Source organism: Pungitius pungitius, chromosome 10 (assembly GCF_949316345.1).
Source record: "Pungitius pungitius chromosome 10, fPunPun2.1, whole genome shotgun sequence".
Classification (NCBI taxonomy): Eukaryota; Metazoa; Chordata; class Actinopteri; order Perciformes; family Gasterosteidae; genus Pungitius; species Pungitius pungitius.
This window is the reverse complement of record NC_084909.1, coordinates 2,913,676-2,937,948: the sequence shown is the minus strand read 5'-3', so window position 1 is coordinate 2,937,948 and position 24,273 is coordinate 2,913,676. Positions and strand designations below refer to the sequence as shown.

The following is a 24,273-nucleotide window of genomic DNA, read 5'->3' as shown; positions in this document are numbered from 1 at the left end:
GGGGGGGGGTTCTCCTCAGGGAGCGACTCCGAATGAAGCAACGCTGAGGAAAAAAAAACAAACAACCAAATGTGAGTTTTAAAGAAAAGATGTGAATGTTTCTTGTGACGAGGCGAGTTATTTCATGGAGAAGAGATGCTGAAAAGAGATTTCCACTTTAACTGTTGAATCGCTGTCATTCCTGAGTATTAATATTCTTGTTCCATGTTTTATGTTGAAATGTGATTGACGTGTGGTTACATGTCGTCCGACTCGTTTCTTTCTTTTTGCTACGGGCGGAAACGTTTGCTGTATTTAATATGATTGATGTGACTTATTAACATTGTGAGAGAAAAAAAGATGTGTATATAAAAGCAAGCCAGCTTTGACCAAATACAGGTATGTACATAGTTTTATGTCATCTCACCAATTATGAGCACTATTTTAAAACCACATGCTTATGGATCTCTTTTGTTGATTTCTTTTTCTTTTGTTCTTTTTTTAAGTTGTAAATAGTTCAGGGATCACACTGGACTCTGACACATGGTGCCATACTGCTGAGACTGGTTGTGTCATTCGGTCTTTGGGTTAGCCGCGGAACCGCTAACATGCTAACGGGACGAGGTGCTGCTTGCACCCTCCCGACTCATTCTCTCCGGTTTATTTCTTTTTCTTCCTTTTTGAAATCAAAGGAGTTCTTTGATCACTAAAGCGTCTCCCCCCCTCTCTGAGAGGTTTAACCCACCCAGGGCCGTGAGGGGGGGGGGGGGGTGGGGGGCAGGGGGTCTGTGACGTGTAAAGGTGCTATGTGAAGCGTTTTGACATCAATAAAATCGTTACCGCTTTAAACGTGACAGGTTTTCTCATTGGTCCAGCTGAGGGTCACATGACGTGCGGCCCTTCATCCCTCGCCATGTGACCAAGTACATTGACTCAAGTACTAATTCACTACCACGTTTAGAACGCTTTACGTTCTTCTGTCACTTTCTAGCTCAAAGGGTTGCAAACAAAACGAGAATTTGCATAAAACAATGTTTAATAAGCATTAGAGCAATAAACATTTGATCAAACCACAAACTTTCTAACTTGTGGGAACAGTGGGAATCGCTGTCTGTGTGACTGAGCTGAAAAACGCTGGAATGCAAGGAGTATTGTGTCATAATGTGAATGCAAGATTAAAACACGTAACACGTATTAGTGTGATATGTCCATAAAACACTCACTTTCTTTCATTACATTCTGCTGTTACTCTTCTCTACTTTTTCGGGCCTTCATGGGGCCTTCATGGGGCCTGCATGGGGCCTGCATGGGGCCTTCATGGGGCCTGCATGGGGCCTTCATGGGGCCCTCTGGAGCACTGCTGAGAAGCGCCATCAGGGACGAGGCTGCCGTGAGCAAAGCTCTCCACCAGGTGGCAGCAACACACGGCGAGAGGAATCCAGACACCCCGGAGGCCTCTATGTGCTGAAGGGAGGGTGGGTGGGGGGTTAAAGGGACATGTTCCACACGGCTTCCTGGCTGGAGAAGAGAGAGCCCCCCCCCCCCCCCCACCGCTGAAGGAGACACCATCCCTTCAAGTCACACAACCAGCTTCAATCGCTTCAATCGGCCCGTTCTTTTCTTTGTTAATGTTTGTAGCCTATATCAACTATACTCTGCATTCATGCTAACGTGTTAGCACGCATGTAGCATTTATTGGGCTGACATCTTGTGTGTTGAAGCATTGAGTCCATTTATTGGATCTGTGGGTTCCATGAGGGGGTATGGGGGTATGGGGGTGGGGGGGGCATCAATAGTGAACGTGTGGTAAAAACAAAGGAATTTCCTCAAAAACTGCTAAAGATTTAGCTGAATAATGTTGCCACGTTAAGTGGAAGCACAGACTGACTGTGGACTGTGAGCCTGTGTAAGATAAACTAATAAAGAACCCCCCCCCCCCTCAGGAAGATCCTCCTCATATCTTTATATGAAATAAAAGGCCTGGAGCCCTGCAGGACGGCATCCTACAATAGCTGACATTTCTAAATGTCACAGTATTTTTACTTCTCCATTTGATCTGTGAATTATTCATCAGGGTTATCGATTGTATTATCTTTATTATTATCATCTTTTTAATGTTCTTTCCCCCTTACGCACATGCAATCTGCACATGAAGCATCTCGACATATGGAGTTCTTTATTCAATTTATCTGTTTATTTTTCACTTTGTGATTTCTATATGCTTTTTTCACTTAGATATTTACACATTTTCTACATTTCCCTGTAGAGACGATGTTATGTTTCTACATGCTTTGGATGCTTTCATCGAGCCGAGAAGCGCAGGACGTTGCTGATGTGGTCATGGTCTCCAGAGGACGATCAGCCCAGAATCATGACCACGCTTCTGCCTGAAGCCCGTGGCACCATCTGACCTTTAGGGCCTGGTTCCATATATGGAGGCGCGGAAGGTCCTACAGGCGTGTGCGGTGCTCAGGGACTCCCGTCCTCATCACCTGCTGTGTCCTGAGCTGGGGGGTTTGGAGCAGAACATCTGATCAGGGAACAAAGAAACACCTTGTCCAGATTGATCGTCTGAGGACGAACATACAACACGTAGGACAAACATACAACACGCATGACGAACACACAACACGCAAGACATACAACACGCAGGACAAACATACAACACGTAGGACAAACATACAACAAGCATGACGAACACGCAGGACGCACATACAACACCCAGGACATACAACACGCAGGACAAACATACAACACGCAGGACAAACATACAACGCGCATGACGAACACACAACACGCAAGACATACAACACGCAGGACAAACATACAACGCGCATGACCAACCTACAACACGCAGGACGAACATACAACGCGCATGACCAACCTACAACACGCAGGACCAACACACAACACCCAGGACATACAACACGCAGGACAAACCTACAACACGCAGGACCAACACACAACACCCAGGACATACAACACGCAGGACAAACATACAACACGCATGACCAACATACAACACGCAAGACGAACATACAACACGCAAGACGAACATACAACACGCATGACCAACATACAACACGCATGACCAACATACAACTCGCATTCGCCAACATACAACATGCAGGACGAACACACAACACCCAGGACATACAACACGCATGAACAACATACAACACGCAGGACAAACACACATCACCAACACGCATTACCAACATACAACATGCAGGACAAACATACAACACACAGGACGAACATACAACACGCAGAACAAACATACAACACACAGGACGAACATACAACACGCAGAACAAACATACAACACGCAGGACGAACATACAACATGCATGACCAACACGCAGGACGAACACACAACACACATGACGAACATACAAAGTATGAACAAAGACAGTAGCGCAATTTCCACTTGAACACAATAATGAATGCATCCAATGCTCCCCAGAGGATGAACCCTTTTATTTCCTTTGAGGAAAACATCACCAATAAATACAGAAACAATTTATTTAGATGTATAATAATAATACAAATAGTATTACTTTGCTGCTTGTGTTTGTCAGTGGATTTAAATCCTTAAAACAACCGATCAATGAATTGAGAGAGAGAAAGAGAGAGAGAGAGAGAGAGAGAGAGAGAGCCGGAGGGAGGGGAGGCACGGGGAGGGGGGGGAGAGGGGGGCGGTAGAGAGACCCCGGCGGACAGCAGCAGAGAGGGAGGTTGGACCGGGAACAATAGAGGGAGACGAGGCCAGCCCCTGGAACAGCAAAGCGAGAGAAAGCAGCGAAAAGGGGGGATGGAGGGGGAGACAACATGTGAGGAATAACGCCACAGCGCGCGAGAGGATCTTATTCGCTCCCCGTTTGCTCCCGTTCCCCGCTCCCGGTGCCCGTGGATTGTACTCGACCGGATCCCGGTATGAACCCCGCAGAAGCGGCCGAGGAGGCGCCCGGCGACGCGGACACGGACGCCTTCTTCAAAACAGGTAGGACGGACGAGGACGCGCGATGTGGCCCAAACAGAGAGGAACCACCGGAGGGGAGGGAGGGAGGGAGGGAGGCTGCATGTCACCGGGGGGAGAGGAGGCGTGAACCGGGGGGAGGCGAGGCACTAATGTGCACACAGCCAGCGGGAGTCTGCACCTTCATTCACCTCAAAAAGCACGAGAACCGCCCTCATGTGTGGGGACATTACGCGTTCTGCATGCATTGAGTGCGTGCGTGTGCGCGCGCACGCACTCGTCTGTCTGATGCTCCCTACAAAAGAAAGAGGAATCATGGAGGCTTCAGATCAGCTCATGGAAACCTGTCTGATACGCGACTCCCTGAGCTCCAATAGACACGCTGTGTGTGTGTGTGTGTGTGTCTGTCTGTGTGTTTGTCTCACTGTGTCATGCACTGATGCATTAAGCTTAAAAGCAGCTGATTTCATTGATCTAAAATGGTCAAAAGGTGTTAGAAAGTGTGTGTGTGTGTGTGTGTGTGTGTGTGACACTTCTCATAATGGCTCAGCCCACAGCTGGCATCATTGATTCCCCTCCTGGTCGATCAGGCCTCTTCTGCAGTGATAACAAAACACACAGGAGAGAAGCTGGCGTTCTCCTTCTGGTTTTTGCGCCGTCGATTAGCGGATGAATGGATGAGTTTGGACAGCGGATGATTCATCAGCAGCTACTCCAATAAATGGTGTAATTGTTGTACAGTCGTTCATCACTACTCTCTGGTTCAGGTCTTTCATGTGGGTTTCGGACTCGGCTGAGAATCTTCACACAGCTTTCTGCCGTTTTTTAAGACCAAGAGAAATATGTGCTGGTGTTCACCTCACGTTCCCAGACCATTTTTACTGATACGACACCTGTTTAAGAAGAGTTAAAGCTGCATTCTCTGTGGTGACCAGCGGGGGGCGACTCCTCCGGGTCCCATAGAAGTCCATGGGAGAATGACTCTACATCTCTCGCGATTTATTCCCTCAGTAAACAGATTCAGAGTGAAATAGAGCATAAAGATTGGAAGGCTTTAGGGCGGGGCTACCATGTGATTGACAGGTGCCCTGTCTACCGTCTAAGTCCCGTGCGTCGGTTGCAAAAATGAACATGGCGGTGCCCGCATTCCAAAACAGTCGAAACTCGAGGCTTCCAAACATCGGCCCACAAGCCGATGGGGACATCGCGTCTACCTCCACTTCCTGTTTACACTCTGTGGCGTTAGAGCAATTACAGGAGGTCAAAACGATCTAAATTAGGATATTTAAACCATAAGCCTGCAGCCTGGAAACCACGTGTTGGAACCTGACTGCATAACGCAAACACAATGACATATTGTTCAGTTATTGTTGTGTGTCAACAAGAACATCTTTTACATATATAAATATCAGTGATGCATTGGCGATATGTTTGATTCCTCACACACACACACACACACACACACACACACACACACACACACACACACACACACACACACACACACACACACATGCGGTCCTGCAGGAGGACACACCCTGCCTCTCTGTCGGTGTAATTCAGTAACTTTATCATGAACAGTCCTGCTTTATTAAATAAAACACTCAGTGTGTGTAACAGGGGTCCATGTGTGAGCTCCTCCTCTTGGCCCCCCCCCCCCCATAATATTCGATATCGTTCTGTTGGAACATTTCCAGCGACTGGACATGGAAATCTACTGGTCGGCTCATCAGGACAAACAATGGGGACAGTGTGTGTCCGCTCCTAAGGTACATCGGTCCGGGGGGGCGGGGGGGGGGGGACGAGGGAGGGAACCCGGTCCGCTGTTCTGTTGTGACCCTCAACACCATGGGAGGGGTGGAGTGAGGCCTGGCCTCTAGGAGGCAATGAATGAAGTCAAATACGGTCAAGTTGTTTTTAAACTCTCCTTCCAACTCACGTCATGTGACTCACTCGTGAGCACCGGAGTGCTGCTCTGGTCCTCTGTCGACCTCCTTGAGACGGGCGACGCTGATCCACACGCGGGACGCGTCGTCGTGTCAGCTGTCGGGACACGTGCGTCTCCATCGGCCGCTTGGACCTCAGCGCTGAGGAAATCGGAGACGGCTCAGCGCCACTTCTTCTCTTCTGAACAAAAGCCATCCCAAGCTATCGAGCATCTGCCAATGCTGATAACGATGTGTCGCTGCGTGTCCCTGACATGGTCTCTTATTTAAATGTTCCTTTCGGTTGGACGTCCCCTGCGCTGTAATGGATTCCTCCTCGTTCTGTCAGACTCCGTGATGACAAGGACACACAGGGGAGCCTCGAGCTCACTTCACTTCCTGTTGAACTCAAAGACTCAGGTCTTCACAACATGCTTCTGCAAGTGTCAAGTGCCCATAAATAACCTTGCATTCTGCGTAGTGGCCAGCAGGGGGCGACTCCTCTGCTCCCATAGACGTCTATGAGGAAATGACTCTACTTCTCTCTTGATTTATTCCCTCAGTAAACATTGTAAACATGAGTTTATGGTCTCAGTCTCTAGATTCAAGTCTTTTTCAATGCAGCATGATGTTCATTTAGTGAATGATGGTCCGTCAAACATAAAGCAGGCGATGCTTTAGGGCGGGGCTTAATGTGATTGACAGGTCACGTTGTCCGGTCTCAATATCGTTTTACAACTTTAACCCTTTAAATGTGTGGTTTTTCATAAAAGGGTCTTCATTAGCGTTCAGTTGTAATTAGCTCCGCCCTCTCGCGTCACTCCCGATGGCCCCGCCCCCCAAAAAACTGAGTGTAACCTGGTACCCGGTGGCGTGTTTTAAAACCCACACACATTTCCACCAGTTGGGCTTCTCTGTCCATGAAGGAGCACGTTGAAAATCATTCAAGCCGCCGCTTCTGAAAATCACATTTACGCCCAAGAACGGGAGGAAAAAAAGGACAGAATTGGTTTGGAGTGGACAAGGAGAGAGACCTTCACAGAGGAGTGAGGTCAACGGACCGCCGAGAAACCCGATCGACTGGATTATTAAAAGCAAAGAGTCACTTTTCCAGAAGTCGTCCTCCCGGCTCGCACGCTTCCTCCAGTTAGAAGAAACCCGCTGGTTTATTCCCAATGAAACACAAAAAAAGAGAGTGTTTGGTGAAAGATATCAGGATATTTGTGCTTTAATGTATGTAAAACGTTATTGAACAAACATGTTCCTGCCTCCCGGCCTCCAACCTCACACACTCACAGGAAGGAAGCAGCAGCGGGGGGGGGGGAAGAAAAGGGAAACACTGGCAGGAAGGCGTTATGCTAATCGGCGGTTTATAAATGCTCCTCGGACGGGAACAGGAAGTGACGGGAACAGGAAGTGACGCCGATCGGACAGCTGACGCCGGCTGTCTGTCAAAACACCGCCGCCCCACGCGCCGCGCAGCAGACTAAACAAGCGGCAGATGGTGATGTCACTCCGGTCCTACAAGTTGAGCCGCGGCGGGTCCTCGCAGAGGCATGCTGGGAGATTAGTTGGCACTGGAGATGTGTTTAAACATCTCGCCCTTTCTGCTTTTTGCGCGGCGTGCGCGTGAGCCGGCCCATTGGTCTGCGGCGCTCATCTTCAGACGGGAAGGATGGAGTCTGCATCTCCTCCCTCGCTCTAATCAAAGGGCCCAAGACTCCCAGTCGATGCTGTTAGTGTGTGTGTGTGTGTGTGTAAAGAAGGTTTATATGGATAACCGTATGTGTTTGTGTTTGACACCTTACATGGATGAGTGGACAGTAATCCATTGATTAACACACACACACACACACACGTACGCACACACACTCTAAAGGATGGATGACCGCTGCTGTTTAAGCTAAGCTTAACGAGACCAGTGGCACCACTGGGACTAATCCACACGCACCACCGGTACGTCGCTCCCGCTCTGCACGCAGGTGGAGCATGCAGAAGCGCTCGCAGCATCTTTTAAAAGTGAACTAACAGCGTTCTTCAGCTCATGTCCCAAACTGGCATCGATTAATAATGAGACAACATCCAGAATCCATCGCAGCGAGCCAGAAGTTGGAACTGAGTTTGGTTCTCTTACAGGAAGAAAACCATCATCTGAGTTATTTACAGAGTTTCATCAGCACACTTGTTCACAGCTGGAAATGTTCCCGGGACACACGAGGGGACTTTGTGCCTTTTTCTTTTTTTCATGGCTCATCGGGGGCACCTTTCGTGGTCCGCCGAGTCAAAGGGAAATGATCACGTGACGCGTGCAGGTCACAGCAGGGACATACCAGCACCATCTGGGAATGTCATGTCATCAAGATGTAATTTCTTAAAGCAGCTCTGGGAGGGAGGTAATGATCTGTCTGGGCTTCGTGGGGACCCTTGATATAGTTTTGAGCTTCATAAAAGCGTTGCTCCTGTCTCCCATTGGTGCTGATGAGACAAAGCCCATCCAGCAGGGGGGGGGGCGGATGTGGAGAAAGAGAACCTATTGCTCCTGAAGCTGAATCTATGTACATGTCTTATTATGAAAAACATCTCACAAGCAGCACACTAGTGTGCATGTTAACACGGGTCAAACCAAAGAGCATGAACACATGTACACAATAAGCCATAAGGGAACATGATGCATCACACTAGTACCACACTACGAAGACTGGACCCTCTGTCCAATGTGGCTGTTTCATACTTTTACTTTGTGATAAGATTCAAGCTTTACTTAAATGTTCCATTGAAGCATCTTTGATTCTTACAGTAAGACTTAACGCCACAAAGTGTGCGTGCGTGCGTGTGTGTGTGTGTGTGTGAGGGTCCTGTTCCTTTAAATGAGGCCTCAGTCCTGAGTCATGGCGAAGAAACGTGGAGGGAGGAGCTTCACATTTATTATTGAAGAGGGTGTGTGTGTGTGTGTGTGTGTGATGGAGAGAGATAGAGAGGCTGTCTCCCCCCCCCCCCCCCCCCCCATCACCAGGAACAATAAGATGCTGCGGCTGAGGAGAGAGAGAGAGAGAGAGAGGGATTCCCTCCCGCCCCCCCTCCTCCCTCTCCCTCTCTTTGTCTCCCACCCAGTGTCAAGAACAGCAGCAGATGGGTGGGAGGAATGAAGTGTGTGCATATGCGGGATGTTGAGGTGACAGACAGGAGCAGAGAGAGAGAGAGAGAGAGGCAGCTTAAGTGGATTAAGCCTTATTACCCACCAGGGGACGAGAGAGAGAGACAGAGACAGACAGAGAGAGAGAGAGAGAGTGTTAAATAGATAAATACAAAGAAAAGGATTTCCTCTCCTCCTCCTCCCTTTTCTCCTTCCTCACTAAAAGCTTTCTAGTCTTTGGGCAGCTGCAGCCATATGGTGTGTGTGTGTGTGTGTGTGTTAACGTAATGAGCATCCGTTTGGACCACAATTGATCACCAAGACATTTCACAGTGTGTGTGTGTGTGTGTGGGGGGGGGGTGTGTTACCAGCTGATCACTGGTGCCCACTAACAGACCTTGATGTTATTAACGGTTGTGGGCAGGTGTTCCTTTGACTGCGTGACGGACAGGGAGCTCTTACCCTGATTGACAGGAGCTGCTGAAAAGCCACAGGTGAAGAAAGTCATCCTGCAGCGCGCTCTGCAACTCACACAATGACATTCGGTTCAGTCCGTTCTGGACCGGCTGATCCGACCCTTTTCTCACACCGAGCTCTGGATCTGCTGACTCCACCGGAGGGCCCGGCCCGGCCCAACAGGTGCAACCAGACCCCCACCCACACCCCCACCCGGCCCAAAGTGCACGTGTCCAACGAAGCAGCCTCCAGGACGAAGGATGGGAGAGGCACACACACACACACACACACACACACACCTAGTAGGGCTGCTTTGGAGATAACCACAATGCTTGACCCTGTCAATTACTCATCACCCTTGGGTGAAGTGTGTGTGTGTGTGTGTGTGATCAGAATCCGACCCGTACACCGTGTTATTGATTGCTCTCTGAACACCAACCGAACGGCACAATTATCCCGTCAATCGCTCGCCGCTTTCACCTTCGCAGACGGGAGCTTTTTGGCTCGTTTTTCTCTGCTTCTGTTTTTCTTATTTATTTTTTTTTAATTGTAAGTTGAATTAAATTCAGGTTTCAGGTGCGAAAGTCACCGCAAACTTTTGATTTAGTGCTCCTCATTAGTTCACTGCAGTATTCACCCTGTCATTATGTACGACACGGCAGTAAAGCACTTTATTGGCAGCGAGGAAACTACTGTGTTTAGACGTGTGTGTGTGTGTGTGTGTGTGTGTGTAAGAGAGCTCATTTGAGGTCACAAAGCCTTTTTACAGGATCTCTTCTTCTGTGGTGTCTGCTGGATGAACGCGAACGCGCGCTGAGAAAGACGCCGTCCGTCTGGAGCCGGTTTCAACTTCCTGCTCCGAAAAGGCTTTCGTTCCCCTGAAGGTTCTGATTCAGATCCGAAGTGGCTTTTCTCGGGGAGATTGGTTGGAAAACACTCAAGTAGCAAAACCACAAGTAGCTCTTTGCAGGAGAGTCGCGCAGTGTGCGTTTAAATCCTGCATTGCGTTCAAAGTTCTGTTCATAGTTTCCACTCAGACGGAATGAATGAAGCAGCTGGGACTGATTCACCGTTTTATTCCTTCTTTCTTTGTGCTCCTCTCTCGTCCCTCTGCTCCTGTCTCTACCTTCTCCTGGCGTCTTTCTCTGTTTGAACCCCTGCACCAATTAAATGGCATTCACCCCGAGAGGAGGCTGCACACACACACACACACACACACACACACACACACACACACACACTGGTACAGGAACGTTCGTGTCAGGCTGTAATTGAGCGAACAGAAGCTCACTGAGGAGTATTAATAGAACAAAAGAGAACACGAGTGGAAACGTTGATCCTTAATATTCTTCAGTTCGCGGTTCGATTTCCATCTGATCTTCTGGGGCTTCGCCTCCTCCGTCTGAGCGTCTCCATCGGAGAACAAAAAGGGGGGGAAAGAGCAGCATCGGGTGTGATGAAGGGATCCACTAAAGCCACGAGCTTTAAAAAACAAAAACTCCACACACACGCAGTCGCTGAATCGATGGCACAGTTGGTCCTGAAAGGGTTAAAAAAAAGAAAAGGCAGATAACGCAGGCGCAAACAGGGACGTCACGGATGGGAGATGGCGTTTGGTGATTGTGGTTGACGGGGCAGGATTAGCATTCCACTGTGAATGGTAAGTCTGCAGCATCCCTCCACGACTCAACCATTCACCCTCGAACCACCTTCATTATTGCATCGAGGTGTGGAGGCGTTAGCGGCTAAGCTAATGGTCGAGTACTTGGACCAGAATTATTCAGTGGAATGAGATTCTTCACGACCTCTAACCAAAGCACGGCCACGTCATGTATGTTCTGAGCAATCTCAGTCTCTATGAGTATGGAGCTGCACAAAATGCACTGTGTGTGTGTGTGTGTGTGTGTGTGTCTGACATGAGTCACAGATCCGAAGTGCGTCTGTTGGCGCCTCACCAGCTACACACACACACACACATACACACACACAGACACATTCCATGTCTGACCACTCAAAGTTTTTCCTCTCTATAGACAGCTGCTGGCGAGAGAGAGAGAGAGGGTGGGAGGGAGAGATCCTCCCTCTCGACCTCTGACCTCTGGTTGATCACGCTCACGTGTGTGGAAGTGTCTCAGCAGGTTAGAACGTACGAGCGTGTCCGCGCGTGAGAGGCCTCACAGGTGACGTCTTTACTGGATGATGAGAGCACGTCTGGCTCTGCACGCTTTAGTTCCAACAAGCGGGCAAAATATCCTCAAATATTCCCAATACAGCAAAAGAGTGATCAGCGATCAGCTGATTCAAAGCCAGCTCTGTTTTCACAATAAATCATCAGCGTAAACATCTGAATACGTTCTTCTACAGACAGCAGCACGGTCTCATGTCCGTGTGTGTGTGGTGCTGAGTCAGCGCCCTCCAGATGGCATCTCTCTGTGGGCTTGGAACACAAAATGATGTCGTCACCCCCCCCCCACCCACCCACCCCACCCACCCCTCCGGCCCGAAGCTTTGATTTGATTGGTCCTCGCTGGATGAGTGGGATGGTGGCGATGGACGACATATTGTTATACATAGACATGTACACGCTCTTCCTGATGTTAGTCAGTTCCTTTAGTATGTGAGAATATGGCCAACTGTGTGTGTGTGCGTGCGTGTGTGTGTGTGTGTGTGTGTGTGTGTGTGTGTGTGTGTGTGTGGCAGCCTTGAGTCTTTAATAGGAGGAAAAGCTCATTGTTATCACCGTGGAAACCGCAGGAGGAGCCTCGTCGTCAGTTTATTCTTAAGAAATGGGCAGTGAAACTGACCGTGTAGAGATACACAAAGGACACACACACAGGATACATAAAGGACACACACACAGACAGAGACACGTCCCTCCAATAATTGCTTTTAATTTTTTTTGCAACCGTCCCTTTTATGAGAAGAAGCTTCCCTACGGAGAATACATCATCTCGTGTGTGTCTTTGTATGTGTGTGTGTGTGTGTGTGTGTGATCCGATTGTGATGCCTGGCAAGCACTTAACTATTACAAGCTCTCCCTTTTCTGTGTGTGTGTGTGTGTGTGTGTGTGTGTGTGTGTGTGTGTGTGTGTGTGCGGTTGTGAGACACAGAGAGTGAGAGAGCAGCGTGTGGTTTGCGTTGGAAGAGTGATGGATGTGGTTTTCCTCTACAGGGGAAACTAGAGCCGGCTGAGGACATTTAAGTGTGTGTGTGTGTGCGTGTGTGTGTGCGTGCGTGTGTCAGAGACTCACATAGGAAATGTATCCACCCTTAAGCGTTAAAGAAAATACGCAGGTGATACGACGCAAGGCTGCAAACAGCTGACGCAACCCGACCCGGCGGGGGGGGCACGCATGCCGACGCCCCCGCGGCGACATGCGGCGCGGCCCGCCAGACGCCCGCTGGACCGACCCCCCCAGCTGGATGACGGGCCGGCTGTTGCTATGGGCCTTGCAGACGGCTTCACCTGTCGCCACCCGAGGACATTTAGGAACACACGTGACCCGTCTGAGTGTGTATGGGATGGACACACACACACACACACTCGCTGCAGTTTGAGATTTGCATAAAGCTGTTAAACTTGTGGTGTCGGATCGTTATTCAAAGGCTACACAGCAGACACACACACACACACACACACGCTCTCAGTGGTGCATACATTTTGGCACGTCGTGCTTTTCTCCGGACGAGGTGAAGACGTCTGCTGGCTGTCGACCATCCTCAGAGTCACCTTCGCTGTCTGGGAGTCCCCCTGGCTGAGGTGGACTCCCCCCCCCCCCCCCCCCCCCCCGGCCCCTCCCTCTGCAAAGTTGCCCCATTGTCGGTCCTTGCGTGCCGCTTCTAGCCGTGTTAATGGTTCCAGCAGGAGCACAAGTTGACCTTTGACATGTACACGTCTGCAAACATTGAACACCAGCTATGTCTCCCCTCGTGTGTGTGTGTGTGTGTGTGTGTGTGTGTGTGCGTCAGACATAGAAACAGACATGCATCAAATGGATAACACACACTCACTGCTACTAGTGACATCACTTCCTGTGACCTTGCTCTGACAAAGGAAACACACAATGACGCACGAGAGCACAGTCACGGTGTGGCAATGTGAAATGTGTGTAAAGGTTGTGCGTTTTCAACGTCCCACCACGTCCAGGTTACCCTCGCCGACGCCGGTAATTGCCAGGTTGTCAGGGAGATCAGCGGTAACCGTGGCAACCATTGAGCTACCCATGAGACAACCGACACACGCAGAAATCTTCACAGGAACAAAACATTAGAGCAACGTTTATTCCCACAAACTAATGAAAAGAACATGAACGCCCTCTGAAAGGCTTCTGAGGACTGTGTGTGTGTGTGTGTGTGTGTGTGTTTGGTTGGTCACAGCGGTTTCTTGGTATCTTTACCTCTTTGAAATATTTAAAGGCAGTAAATCAGTGATCACAGGGAAACTGTGTATCTGTGTGTGTATGTGTGTGTGTGTGTGTGTGTGTGATGCCTTGCAGAAAATGTTCCAGTATCTCCCTCTACAGTACATTAACTTTGTGATGTAGCCGTGTTTCGGAGCTCATATCCGTGTTATTTTGCAGTTTCAACATCTCAAGCGATGACTTGTTATATAATAAATGATAATAATTTATCCTCTGGGGCGTCTGAAACGACCAGCCGGACCAGCGAGTGACTCAGAGACGGAGACGAGCCACAGCCAGTGATCGCAGGGACACAACGCTCTCCAGAAGGAGCGGCTCACAGGGGAACACAATCTGACAGCAGTGTGATCTACGTAATCACAGATTAGCACGGAAAGGCCACTGATGGGAAAATGCGTTATGGCGGTAAAAGCTCTGTCTGCACTGATTGATGTTGGGAACGTTCACTACTAATGTCCTCTGTAACGTGGACGCTTTGCATCCCCATCACAAGGAGCCGCGCTGCAAAGCGCGTCGTCGGTGCATCGTTTATCAGTTTACTCACTGGGCGTTTTTTGTCGTTGTTGTTGCTAACAAAGCTGCTTCGGGATGACACCCGGGATGACTGGATCCCGCCGGTTGCCGAGCAACAGCTGATGAGTCTCAGGATTTAAAAGCCAGAAAACTCTTTTGGATAAAATTGCTGTGTGGCCCCTTTTTCTAGTTTTTCTGTGTGTTCATTCTGCCTTTTTCCTCCTGGAGACAAAGGCCAAATCCATGTGGGATTCGTTCACTTGACTTTACCATCCTGATAAAGAGTATTTAGCTTAACGTTTCTGTCAAGCTAGCAGAGGTCTCAGTGAGTTACGGGATGTGAGCCACACACACACACACACACAGAGGAAAAACCTGCTGCCTTGTTCTAAGGCAGCAGGTTTTTCCTCTGTGTGTGTGTGTGTGTGTGTGTGTGTGTGTGTGTGTATCAAGTCAGTATTCAGTCTGTGTGTTTAACAGCCATGTGCTGCTGTAATCACTGTACAAACATACGCCTACTGTGTGTGTGTGTGTGTGTCCGATGGAGAAAACACATGCTGGATGGATCAAAGGTGTGTGCGTGGAACAAATAACGTGCATGGCATCATTAAACGCTGGTGTTTGATCGATCATCAAAGTGAAGCCAGGTTCATGAGTAATGCGACGCTTTGGTACTCAGTTGAAGGCTCACTCTGGATTTGTGAAGCAGCCGGTGTGTGTGTTCGTTTTCTTCTGTTTTCATCAATGGAGTTTCATCGCTTTGAAGAAAGCGGCGTCTTCCCCGACAGAGAGGTAAAGCAGATGTGGACAAGCTATAAAAAAAAAAAACACCCCAAGAAATGTTGTTATTTAGAGGGAAAATAGCATTATGACGTCACGGGGCGCTACGGAATCCTATATGAAACTAAAAAAGGAGAATAGTCCTATTTCTGTGGTCAACATGAAAAGCCTTAAATAAGCAGCTTCCCTCCGATGAGTTAATATCAGCAGCAGCTGTGCGCATCAACTTTATTTTATAGCACATAACGAACAAACCAGAAGCTGCTCGTGAGTTACGCAGTGACCTCTGGCGGGAAGTCACATGGGCGACCATGCGACTCGTTGTTTGTTGTTTTGTTTACATGTCATGAAGCATTTTAACCCATGGGTTTTACTTTAGCCTCCACGCTACTCCACGGCGCTCCACGCTGCACCACGCTGCACCACGCCGCTCCACACCGCACCACCCTGCACCACTCTACTCCACGCGCCACTGTTTGCTAATGACAAGTTAAGAATTACTTCACACAACGGCCCTCAAGTCATCAAACGTTACCATGACGACAGGCGTCCGATCCGCTTTGTCCTGGACAAGGACACAGTTTGGGGGACTAGCCTCCTTTTTCAAGATGGTCCCCACGGTGCGGAGCGCCACGTTCTGTAGGTCACGTGTTGGCTTTTGGGGTTGTGTACATATTGTGGGTGTGTGTGTACATCGTGTGAATTGTGAGTGCAGATATGGACGGTTGGACCGATTTGCATAATCCTCTCCTGTCCTCTATCCCCGTTAGCAGCAACAGTTACAGAGAAACAATGGAGGATTCAAAATGACTTTTTTTTTAGATCTTTCAGGTCTATCAGGTCATTTTTTTCATTAAAGTGTGAATCATTTGATAGTGTGGCTTTAGACACAATGTATAAAAGCACTCAATCTCATATGCAGCCTCTGATGTGAGTCTGCATCAGACAGCTTCCTGTGTGCGTGTGTGTGTGTGTGTGTCCGTGTGTGTGTGTGTGTGTGTGTGTGTTGGCTGCTGGGGAAGAAGCTGCTGATGTTGTCTCTCTTTGCAAATCATTTAGAGTTAAAAAAAAAAAAAGGCTTTGAGGAGCTTTCTAGACCCGTTCGTTGGCGTTCCCGGGCTCAGTGAGTGGTGGGGGGTAGCGGGGGTGGGGGCATTGATCTGCTGATGTTTTGCCGTGTTCAAGCGAGGTTTGAGAAATACGAGCAGCGGGTTTGGTCCGTTTCAGCTAAAGTCCCAGTTCAGCCACGAGAGTCAATGAGCTGCAGAACATTGAGCAGCATGTGAACACGCCTGCACCAGCCACATGGAAGGGGGGGGGGGGCGGGGGGGGCAGTTGCTTTCAACACATTGATGTCCTCTCTGGCTGCAAAATACAACACAGGCAAAAAGGTTATATATGCCAATAATCCAGTATAATTTAACAATTCAAGTATCGAAATAGTGTCAGGCCTTGTATCGTTCAGATGGGGGGGGGGGGGGGGTCGTTTGTGATGATGTGGCGAGGCGACGCAGATGAACTCATCCTTCTGCTGCTGGTACACGTGTTGACTGCTTTCAGTCGTGTGCAGACGAGGAGACGGGGCGCGTTTTCCCCAAATACACATTTCTGTCAATTCCGGCCTTTTGTGGTGGCGTTGTGCCCACCTTCAGTCGTTTGGAGTCTGGGTGTACTGGTTTCTCTCTGCACTCATGAGGAGTCCGGCCTCCTTCAGTGCACCAGCCCCAATCGCCGTGACATTCTTGCAGCCCGTTATTAACACAGACTGAAGCTACACGAGAGTGGATGTGTTCTCGCTCACAGGAATGTTGATCTGATAATGGGATTAATACTAAAAGCTCCACTGTGTCTCTCTCTCTCTCTCTCTCTGCCTCCTCCCAGGGTCGCTGAGGACTGAAGGCATCAAGGCCTCGGATGTTCTCCCCGTGTTGAAGGAGAAGGTGGCCTTCGTGTCAGGTGAGTCGGTGAGCGGGATCATAGAAACCCGTTGCAGGGACCTCGTTCACAAAGGGGGTCCCTGGCTTAGAGGGTTGATGAAGATGGAGGGACAAAGCAAAATGTCCTCCATCTCTGTAGGACACTCGTAAAATAACAGCGTGATGCTTGTGGAGGAGTAGAAAGAGGGGGGGGGGGGGTTATGTTTAGGTTTAAGGTGGTGCTCCCCCCGCCCCCTCCTCCCTCCTGAAAAGTGCCGCGTCGGCCTTAAAAAAAGCCACGACTGCCGAAGAGATCGCTGACGTCTGGCTGCAGACCGGCACGCCTCCTGAGACAGGAAACATCGCAAGCCCTTCACACCCTGAACGTGGCCTATGTGAACCCCCCCCCCCCCCCCCCCACCCGCCAGAGCGATGCCAAAACAAGCAGAGGAAGCAGACACACGAACGGTTTCACTCGGCGGGGGATCACACCCACGACACCGAAAACACAAGATGTGGCGTCACATGACCAACCGAGATATCGTACATGCTCAAAAGATTAAAGATGCACTTCAAGAGAAGACTGAAAAACAAAAAATTAAAAGAACCTCTTATGTGTTTTTGTGCTTTTATTTTTTTTAAATCAAAATGAGACCTGGATTAGGTTCCTCAAAGGGAAATATTTTATGTTGAATGTTTTTAGAATCTTCTATCCATCTGTACATCTGTTGCAGCCCTTTCACTAGTTTTAGTAGTTAGTTCTGAGTCCAAGTGGAACGTGACAGAGAGAGAGAGAGAGAGAGAGAGGTAAAAGACAGAGTGCCAACAACAATCTGTCATCATGGTTCCTCCTGAGATCACAGCGGCGCGCTCCCTCCGTAATCACACACTCAAACACACGGACCCGTTTTCCACGACTGAGCAGCACTTTCATAAACACCGCGGTTGGTGAGTCTCACATTAATCTGACCAGAACATCTCCACACACATAATCCATCACAGAGCAGGAGAGCCAGGGGCAGTGATTGGGAGGACGGTTGGGGCCTATTGCGAGGTGTGTTTCCTGGCTGACGTGTGTGTGTGTGTGTGTGACGGGAATTGTGTTACAGAGCCGTGGACATTATAGATATGGAAGCCATTAGTGTAGATTAAGAGCAGATCATCCCTGATACACTCCTCTGTGATGATGGAGAGGCAGTGTGGAGTCAGTGTGGGGCTTTCAGCAATTAACGGTTACTTCATCGACTTTTTAGGTATATCTCACCAAAATATAGACCGTATATTTATTTTGTTGTGTACTTCAATCAAAAAGATCATCTTGATTCTGGAACTTACATTTTGCAATGCTATAAACTGCTGTAATGCATTTGACTTTGGAGTCTTTGTTTCTGTGTTGTCATTTTTTCATCTCATTATTGTGTCTTTGTCTCTGTGGTATTTTTGTGTCTCTTTGTGGTCATTTTGAGTCCCTTCGATGTGTGTCTCGTTGAGCGCCATGTGCTGGGTGAAGACCAGGAAGCGGCCCTGACCCTGCAGCTGCTGGTCTTAGTGCGGGTCCAGTGCCTGATGTCTCCAAACTCCTTGTAGACACTGCACACCAAGCTTACCTTTCTCCTGTGTGCGCTCTAAGGTGGGCGGGATAAAAGAGGCGGACCCATCCTGACGTTTCCCGCCCGGAGTAACCACGACCGAATAAAGCAGGAGGACCTGAGGAGGCTGGTGACCTACCTTTCCACTGTCCCCAGGTACCGCCCTCTCCATCACACACACATACACACATGGAACGGGTGTTCTTTATTCTGAGGTTGTGTCTATTTAGTCCACTCGGGGGGGGGGGGGGGGGGGGGGGGGGTGATGACGTTTCACCGAAGACCCAGCTGGTCTCGGGAGAACCAATCAGACGAGTTCCTGGGACGCTGCACATTATTCTTACATTTATTTTTGAAGGCAAACAGAGACTGACGTGAACATTTAAACATCCACCTGCCCGACCCCAACACAAATCCCATCAGCCCCGCTAATCGAGCGGCTGTTTCCATGGTGACCAGTGGAGTTTGTGGACTGTAATGGATTTGCTTTTGTTGAATTTTTATAAATAGAGGTTGTGTGTGTGGAGCTGAGGTCATTCCGGAATATTTTTACCGTCCAATCAGCAGCAGAGGAATTCGCCCATTAGACCCCAGTATACACATCTGGCACTTTGTGCTGGTTTCAGAGCAGATTCTGGCGCCCAGTTTACAACTGATGTCCTGTCACATGGGGTATCCCATTTGTTTTGATCACATATTCTAGAACTAAAATGTAACATTGATTGATTCTAACATTGCCTGTCAGTCTTATTTGTTTATGTATTTACAAAGACGGTGATGATGTACGTTGCAAACACTTTACACAACCCACACGCATACGAAGCTTCACGTGCAGCGAGCACGGCCAAATGGCCATCTGGAAGGAATTCTGTTTTCTTTAAATCACATTTATTTACATAGCCTACGTGATTGTGGCCCAAAACAGACCTGAAAATATGTATTTCGGCGCTCTGCCTTGCTTCCAGTGGACTGATCTGTACCACATGTGAACACAACATGGCTGAATTAATGGGACGAGGTGATGTGAATTACACGGAGCCTTTGTTTTTGTTCAGAAATGCACAAAAGGGATGGAAAATAATGATTTCACTGTCATAACTTCCCTATTTTAATATTGAAAGCAAAGGTTCTCCATTCAGCCTACAACTACAGAGACTGCAGGAAGTCTCTTTGGAATTTGCTCAACGAAAGGCATACTGGGAGGACTTTCCTTAAGTACATATCAGTGACTGATTGCATGCTGTGGGGGGGTGGGGGTGTCCTCCTTCCCTCGAGAGCGCTGACGGTGCCTCCCAGTGATTAGTCTGGTCCAGCAGTCAGCCGACTGACGGGGATGAAGCTTCCCTCCCTGTTTCACCGATTCTCATCCAGCCCTGCGTTGCCTCTCGCCTCTTCTCAGCGAGGACGTGTGCAAGCGGGGCTTCACCGTCATCATCGACATGCGCGGCTCCAAGTGGGAGCTGATCAAGCCGCTGCTGAAGACGCTGCAGGAGTTCTTCCCCGTGGAGATCTGCGTGGCGCTCATCATCAAACCGGACAACTTCTGGCAGAAACAGAAGACCAACTTCGGCAGCGCCAAGTTCTCCTTTGAGGTCAGCTCCGATGTCTACGAGTGCTTTGTCCGACGTATTCTGCCCCCACATCCCAGGTTATTTTAATGTTCACCTCGAATGACCTTCATTGTTTGCTGCATCAAGAACGGGAGAGTCCTGATGGTGGTTAGAAGGGACAGTTAGGACTGTCAATTGACTAAAAAATAAATATTTAATTAATACATTACATTCATTTTGCTGTTGTTGATGTTACAATGTTCTTTTTAATGAATGTTTTTCTTTGGAATCACTTTATACATTTTTTTAATGTTATTTTAAACACAAATCTACATACATTTGATCATCTTGGAGGCTGAATTCCACCAGGTGGAACATGTTGAACTAGCAACTCTTCCTGCCTGCTGTCCTCGTGCACTTTGCTCTCCATCATTAAACGGATGTGTTTGTTCCAACAATCTCCCCACATTACGTGGCAGGACGTTTCCAAACCCCGGTCATTTAGGGACGCAGTGGTGGTCCGCGCAGGCTAACGTTAGCTAACGCTAACGCAATAAACGTTTCCCGATTCCTAAGACGTTGAGATGGAAGTAGCCTAGCAGCTAGCTTAGCCTAGCAGCTAGCTCAGCTCATAGCGGTGCTCGAAGTGGTCCGTTTGCCACTCACCGCCCTTCTGTTGGACACGTGGAGTGGTTCCTCTGCGCAGTCCTCCGCTGCATGTCGCTCCTCTGTTTGTTTTGCTTCCAATGCAAAAAGCTCTCTCCATCTTGAGGATAACTGACTGCAGTTTGCGGCCGCTTCGTTTTCGCGGGCAACTTTGGAGTTACTACCGGTTTCGGAAATAAACCGGAAGTAAACACGGTAAACAAGGTACGTTAAATACGTTAAAAATGTTGTCACATTGGCCACATTAATCCCATATATTAATGCGTCTATGTTGACAGCCCTAGTGATAACAACACAATATTTTCTCTTTTCCTACACTCGTTGTTTGGCTCATGTGAGCTAACAGTTGAGCTAGCTAACCTGAGCTAACCATTGACACGGTTCTCCACTAGCAGCTGTGTCCATGCTCTCTATTTAGGAAAATATTCTAAGCCAATTTGAAGTGTTGCCAGTGTGGGACTCGATAGTCCACTTCATCACAAGAGAAGCCGCGTCTTTTAAAAATACCCCTCACTTTTTTCAAATAGACCAATTCTAATAAATGTAGTTCAGTCACATTTTCTTTTTCCTTCGTAAAAGCCACGTTTTGAATACATTTCTGACATTTACCTTTAACTTCTGTTCAGACCAGCATGGTGTCCGTTGAAGGTCTGGCCAAACTGGTGGACCCCTCCCAGCTGACAGACGACTTCGAAGGCTCTCTGGACTACAACCACGAGGAGTGGATGGAGCTCAGGGTCTCTCTGGAGGAGTTCATGTCCAACGCCGTTCACCTGCTGTCCAGACTGGAAGACCTGCAGGTGTGGGGAGGGAGGGGGGATGAATGGTCAGTCGGGGGGACACGGTGGACCCGTTGATGCCGACATGCGTTCCACTGTGTGTTGCAGGAGCTTCAGTCCAAGAAGGAGTTTCCGGCGGATGTGGAGGGATCTCGTCGGTTGATAGACGAGCACACGCAGCTCAAGAAGAAGGTCAGAAAATGAATACATTTGTATTAGCCGGCTCAGGTTAGCGTAGCCGTTGTCATCGTTCCATCCGGTCTTGAATCCCACGAAGACACTAATGTCCTTTGCGATGCTCTCCTGTAGGTGCTGAAGGCCCCGGTGGAGGAGCTGGACCGCGAGGGCCAGAGGCTGCTGCAGTGCATCCGATCGAGTGATGGTTTTTCAGGGAGGAACTGCATCTCGGGCTCTGCTGACTTCCAGAGCTTGGTGCCCAAGGTGCGTCTCCGTAAGGACCGCATTTTACTGTTAAATGCACCCTGCGCTGTCTTCTAAAGGTCCTCCGCCCTTTCTTTGGTGCCAGGTGGCCAGTCTGCTGGATAAGCTTCACTCCACCAGGCAGCATCTCCATCAGATGTGGCACGTCAGGAAGCTGAAGCTGGACCAGTGCTTCCAGCTGCGTCTGTTCGAACAGGACGCCGAGAAGGTGAGCGGCACCGCGGCGTGATGTCACCTGATGACCTCATGCAGACAATGCATCACCGCGAAAGTCTCACGCAGCGTTTCACCTCGCTGTGTTTCCTCCAATGTCTCCAGAAACCCTTTAATGAACGAATTAGCCCGTTTACCTGAGCGGAGGACCACTTTAAAATCACTTTACAACTCCAGTCCGCAGTCGGGACTTAATGCTGGCATTCCATTGGTCTTCATCACGCCAATCTACAGCAGCACGCTAAACCATCACAGTCTCACTCCGAATACTATATATAGAAATATCACACCCACTGATGGGAAGCTGTTCAAGACATTACAGGTGATTGCAACCTCGGGAACCATTTTACTTTGTAAACGCGGCTCCGCCGCGGTGGAAACGCGTCACAGGAGGCCGCAGACAACTGCACCTCGAATGAATACCAATGCATCGCCATCAAGGCGTCAGCCTGAGGCACAGGGCTGCATGTGCTCGTGAAACCCAAAAGCGTTGCGGATGGGATTGCAGCTTGTACAACACACACACACACACACAAATACACAAACAGAGACGGGCGTGGGCTGAGTTGGTGGCTCGTTCCACTCAGAAATCCGCATGCGGGAGCGGTAAATATTTACTGTGAGGCAAACGGAGAGCGAACAGAAAGAAAACATTTGGGTCCTGTGTGTGTGTGTGTGTGTGTGTGTGTGTGGGGACAGACAGACAGACAGTCAGTCAGACCTGACCAGGTGCTTTAGCTCCAGCGGAAATCACCGCGCGGAGGGAAACGGTTGCCACGGTTACCGCAGAGCTACACGACCGCCCCCCGATCCGTCTGCAGGGATTGATTTGTGATGGAAGAAGCGTGCGTGAAGGTTGTCCCGCGCCCCCCAGGCGTTACACCGATCCGCTCGGAAATGATGAAAGGCAGCAAGAGACGCGTGTGTTTTTTTTAAAGTGGCACCAAACTACTTTTCAAGCCGCCATCATTCGCCATTTCCACTGTTAGGGAAACAAGTGGATCAAACGAGCAGAGGCGCTGTCCTCCTGTTTGGTTTCACCGGGGTTGTTATTGCTTTAGTGCTGTAGCAGCAGATCCAAATGGTGCCGTCACATGAAATCAACCTTTACTTCATAATGAGAAGTTTAAGCCAAAAAAGAAAAATAGTTTATAGCCACTTTAAAGGAGTATTACTTTGCGTGTTTACAGCCTCAGAGATGTTTATGTCACAGTATCTCTCAGTTATGGCAACGTTTTACTCGCCAACTGTAAACTGCCGACACACACAATTAGTCATGGCAGCTGCCTGAATGCTGCTGGACGAAATGCGACCAACGTCAGGACAATCCGCCTCAAACACATCACGCAAAGGTTCACAGAAAACAAACGGGGGTAAACAGTTTTAGGAGCTGCAAGTAATGGTGTCTGGACCCCTCCATAGCTTTCATGCACACTTTCACTTCCGATTGGATGCAATGCGAGACACGAGTGTGCGTGTTTGTGTGCGTCTGCGTGCAGATGTTCGACTGGATCCGCCACAACAAGGAGGTGTTCCTGCAGAGCCACACGGAGATCGGCCGGGGGTACCAGCACGCCGTGGAGCTGCAGACTCAGCACAACCACTTTGCCATGAACTCCATGGTAGCTACTGTAATGTCATCGCAGCCCTAATTCTCACATTACATCACATCAGAGCACTTAGAGAGGAGAATGAAAGGAATGAAAGAACCTTTGTTCATCATTATCCTGCAAATAGGAATTGTATTATTATTCAGTGGCATGTATGTAGTATCATTATGCTATTATTTTATTTTAATCTTATTTTGACAGTTTTGTCAAAATGTGTCAATTGAATGCTTATTGGTGAAGCATATGTTATAATAATAATATAATAATTCAAGTATTTTAAATGGTAATTACTGTAATTAACAGAACATGATGCCACGGGTGTC

At 48.8% G+C, this 24,273-nt stretch overlaps 1 protein-coding gene across 5 annotated transcripts in view; it reads left to right on the top strand.

Annotated features, from left to right (window-relative positions):
• Window positions 1-3,663: 3,663 nt before the first annotated feature.
• kalrna (kalirin RhoGEF kinase a) overlaps window positions 3,664-24,273 on the top strand; it is a 65,363-nt gene continuing 44,753 nt past the window's right edge. For 3 of the 5 annotated variants that reach the window (XM_062565238.1, XM_062565236.1, XM_062565240.1), the window contains exons 1-9: window positions 3,664-3,982; window positions 17,068-17,142; window positions 18,733-18,847; window positions 20,091-20,283; window positions 21,534-21,707; window positions 21,795-21,878; window positions 21,996-22,127; window positions 22,213-22,335; window positions 23,840-23,971. In XM_062565238.1, coding sequence (XP_062421222.1) covers window positions 3,916-3,982; window positions 17,068-17,142; window positions 18,733-18,847; window positions 20,091-20,283; window positions 21,534-21,707; window positions 21,795-21,878; window positions 21,996-22,127; window positions 22,213-22,335; window positions 23,840-23,971 — 1,095 coding nt within the window. In that variant the 5' untranslated portion in view covers window positions 3,664-3,915. The remainder of the gene's footprint in view (window positions 3,983-17,067; window positions 17,143-18,732; window positions 18,848-20,090; window positions 20,284-21,533; window positions 21,708-21,794; window positions 21,879-21,995; window positions 22,128-22,212; window positions 22,336-23,839; window positions 23,972-24,273) is intronic. The other 2 variants (XM_062565239.1, XM_062565237.1) reach the window with 1 other exon arrangement.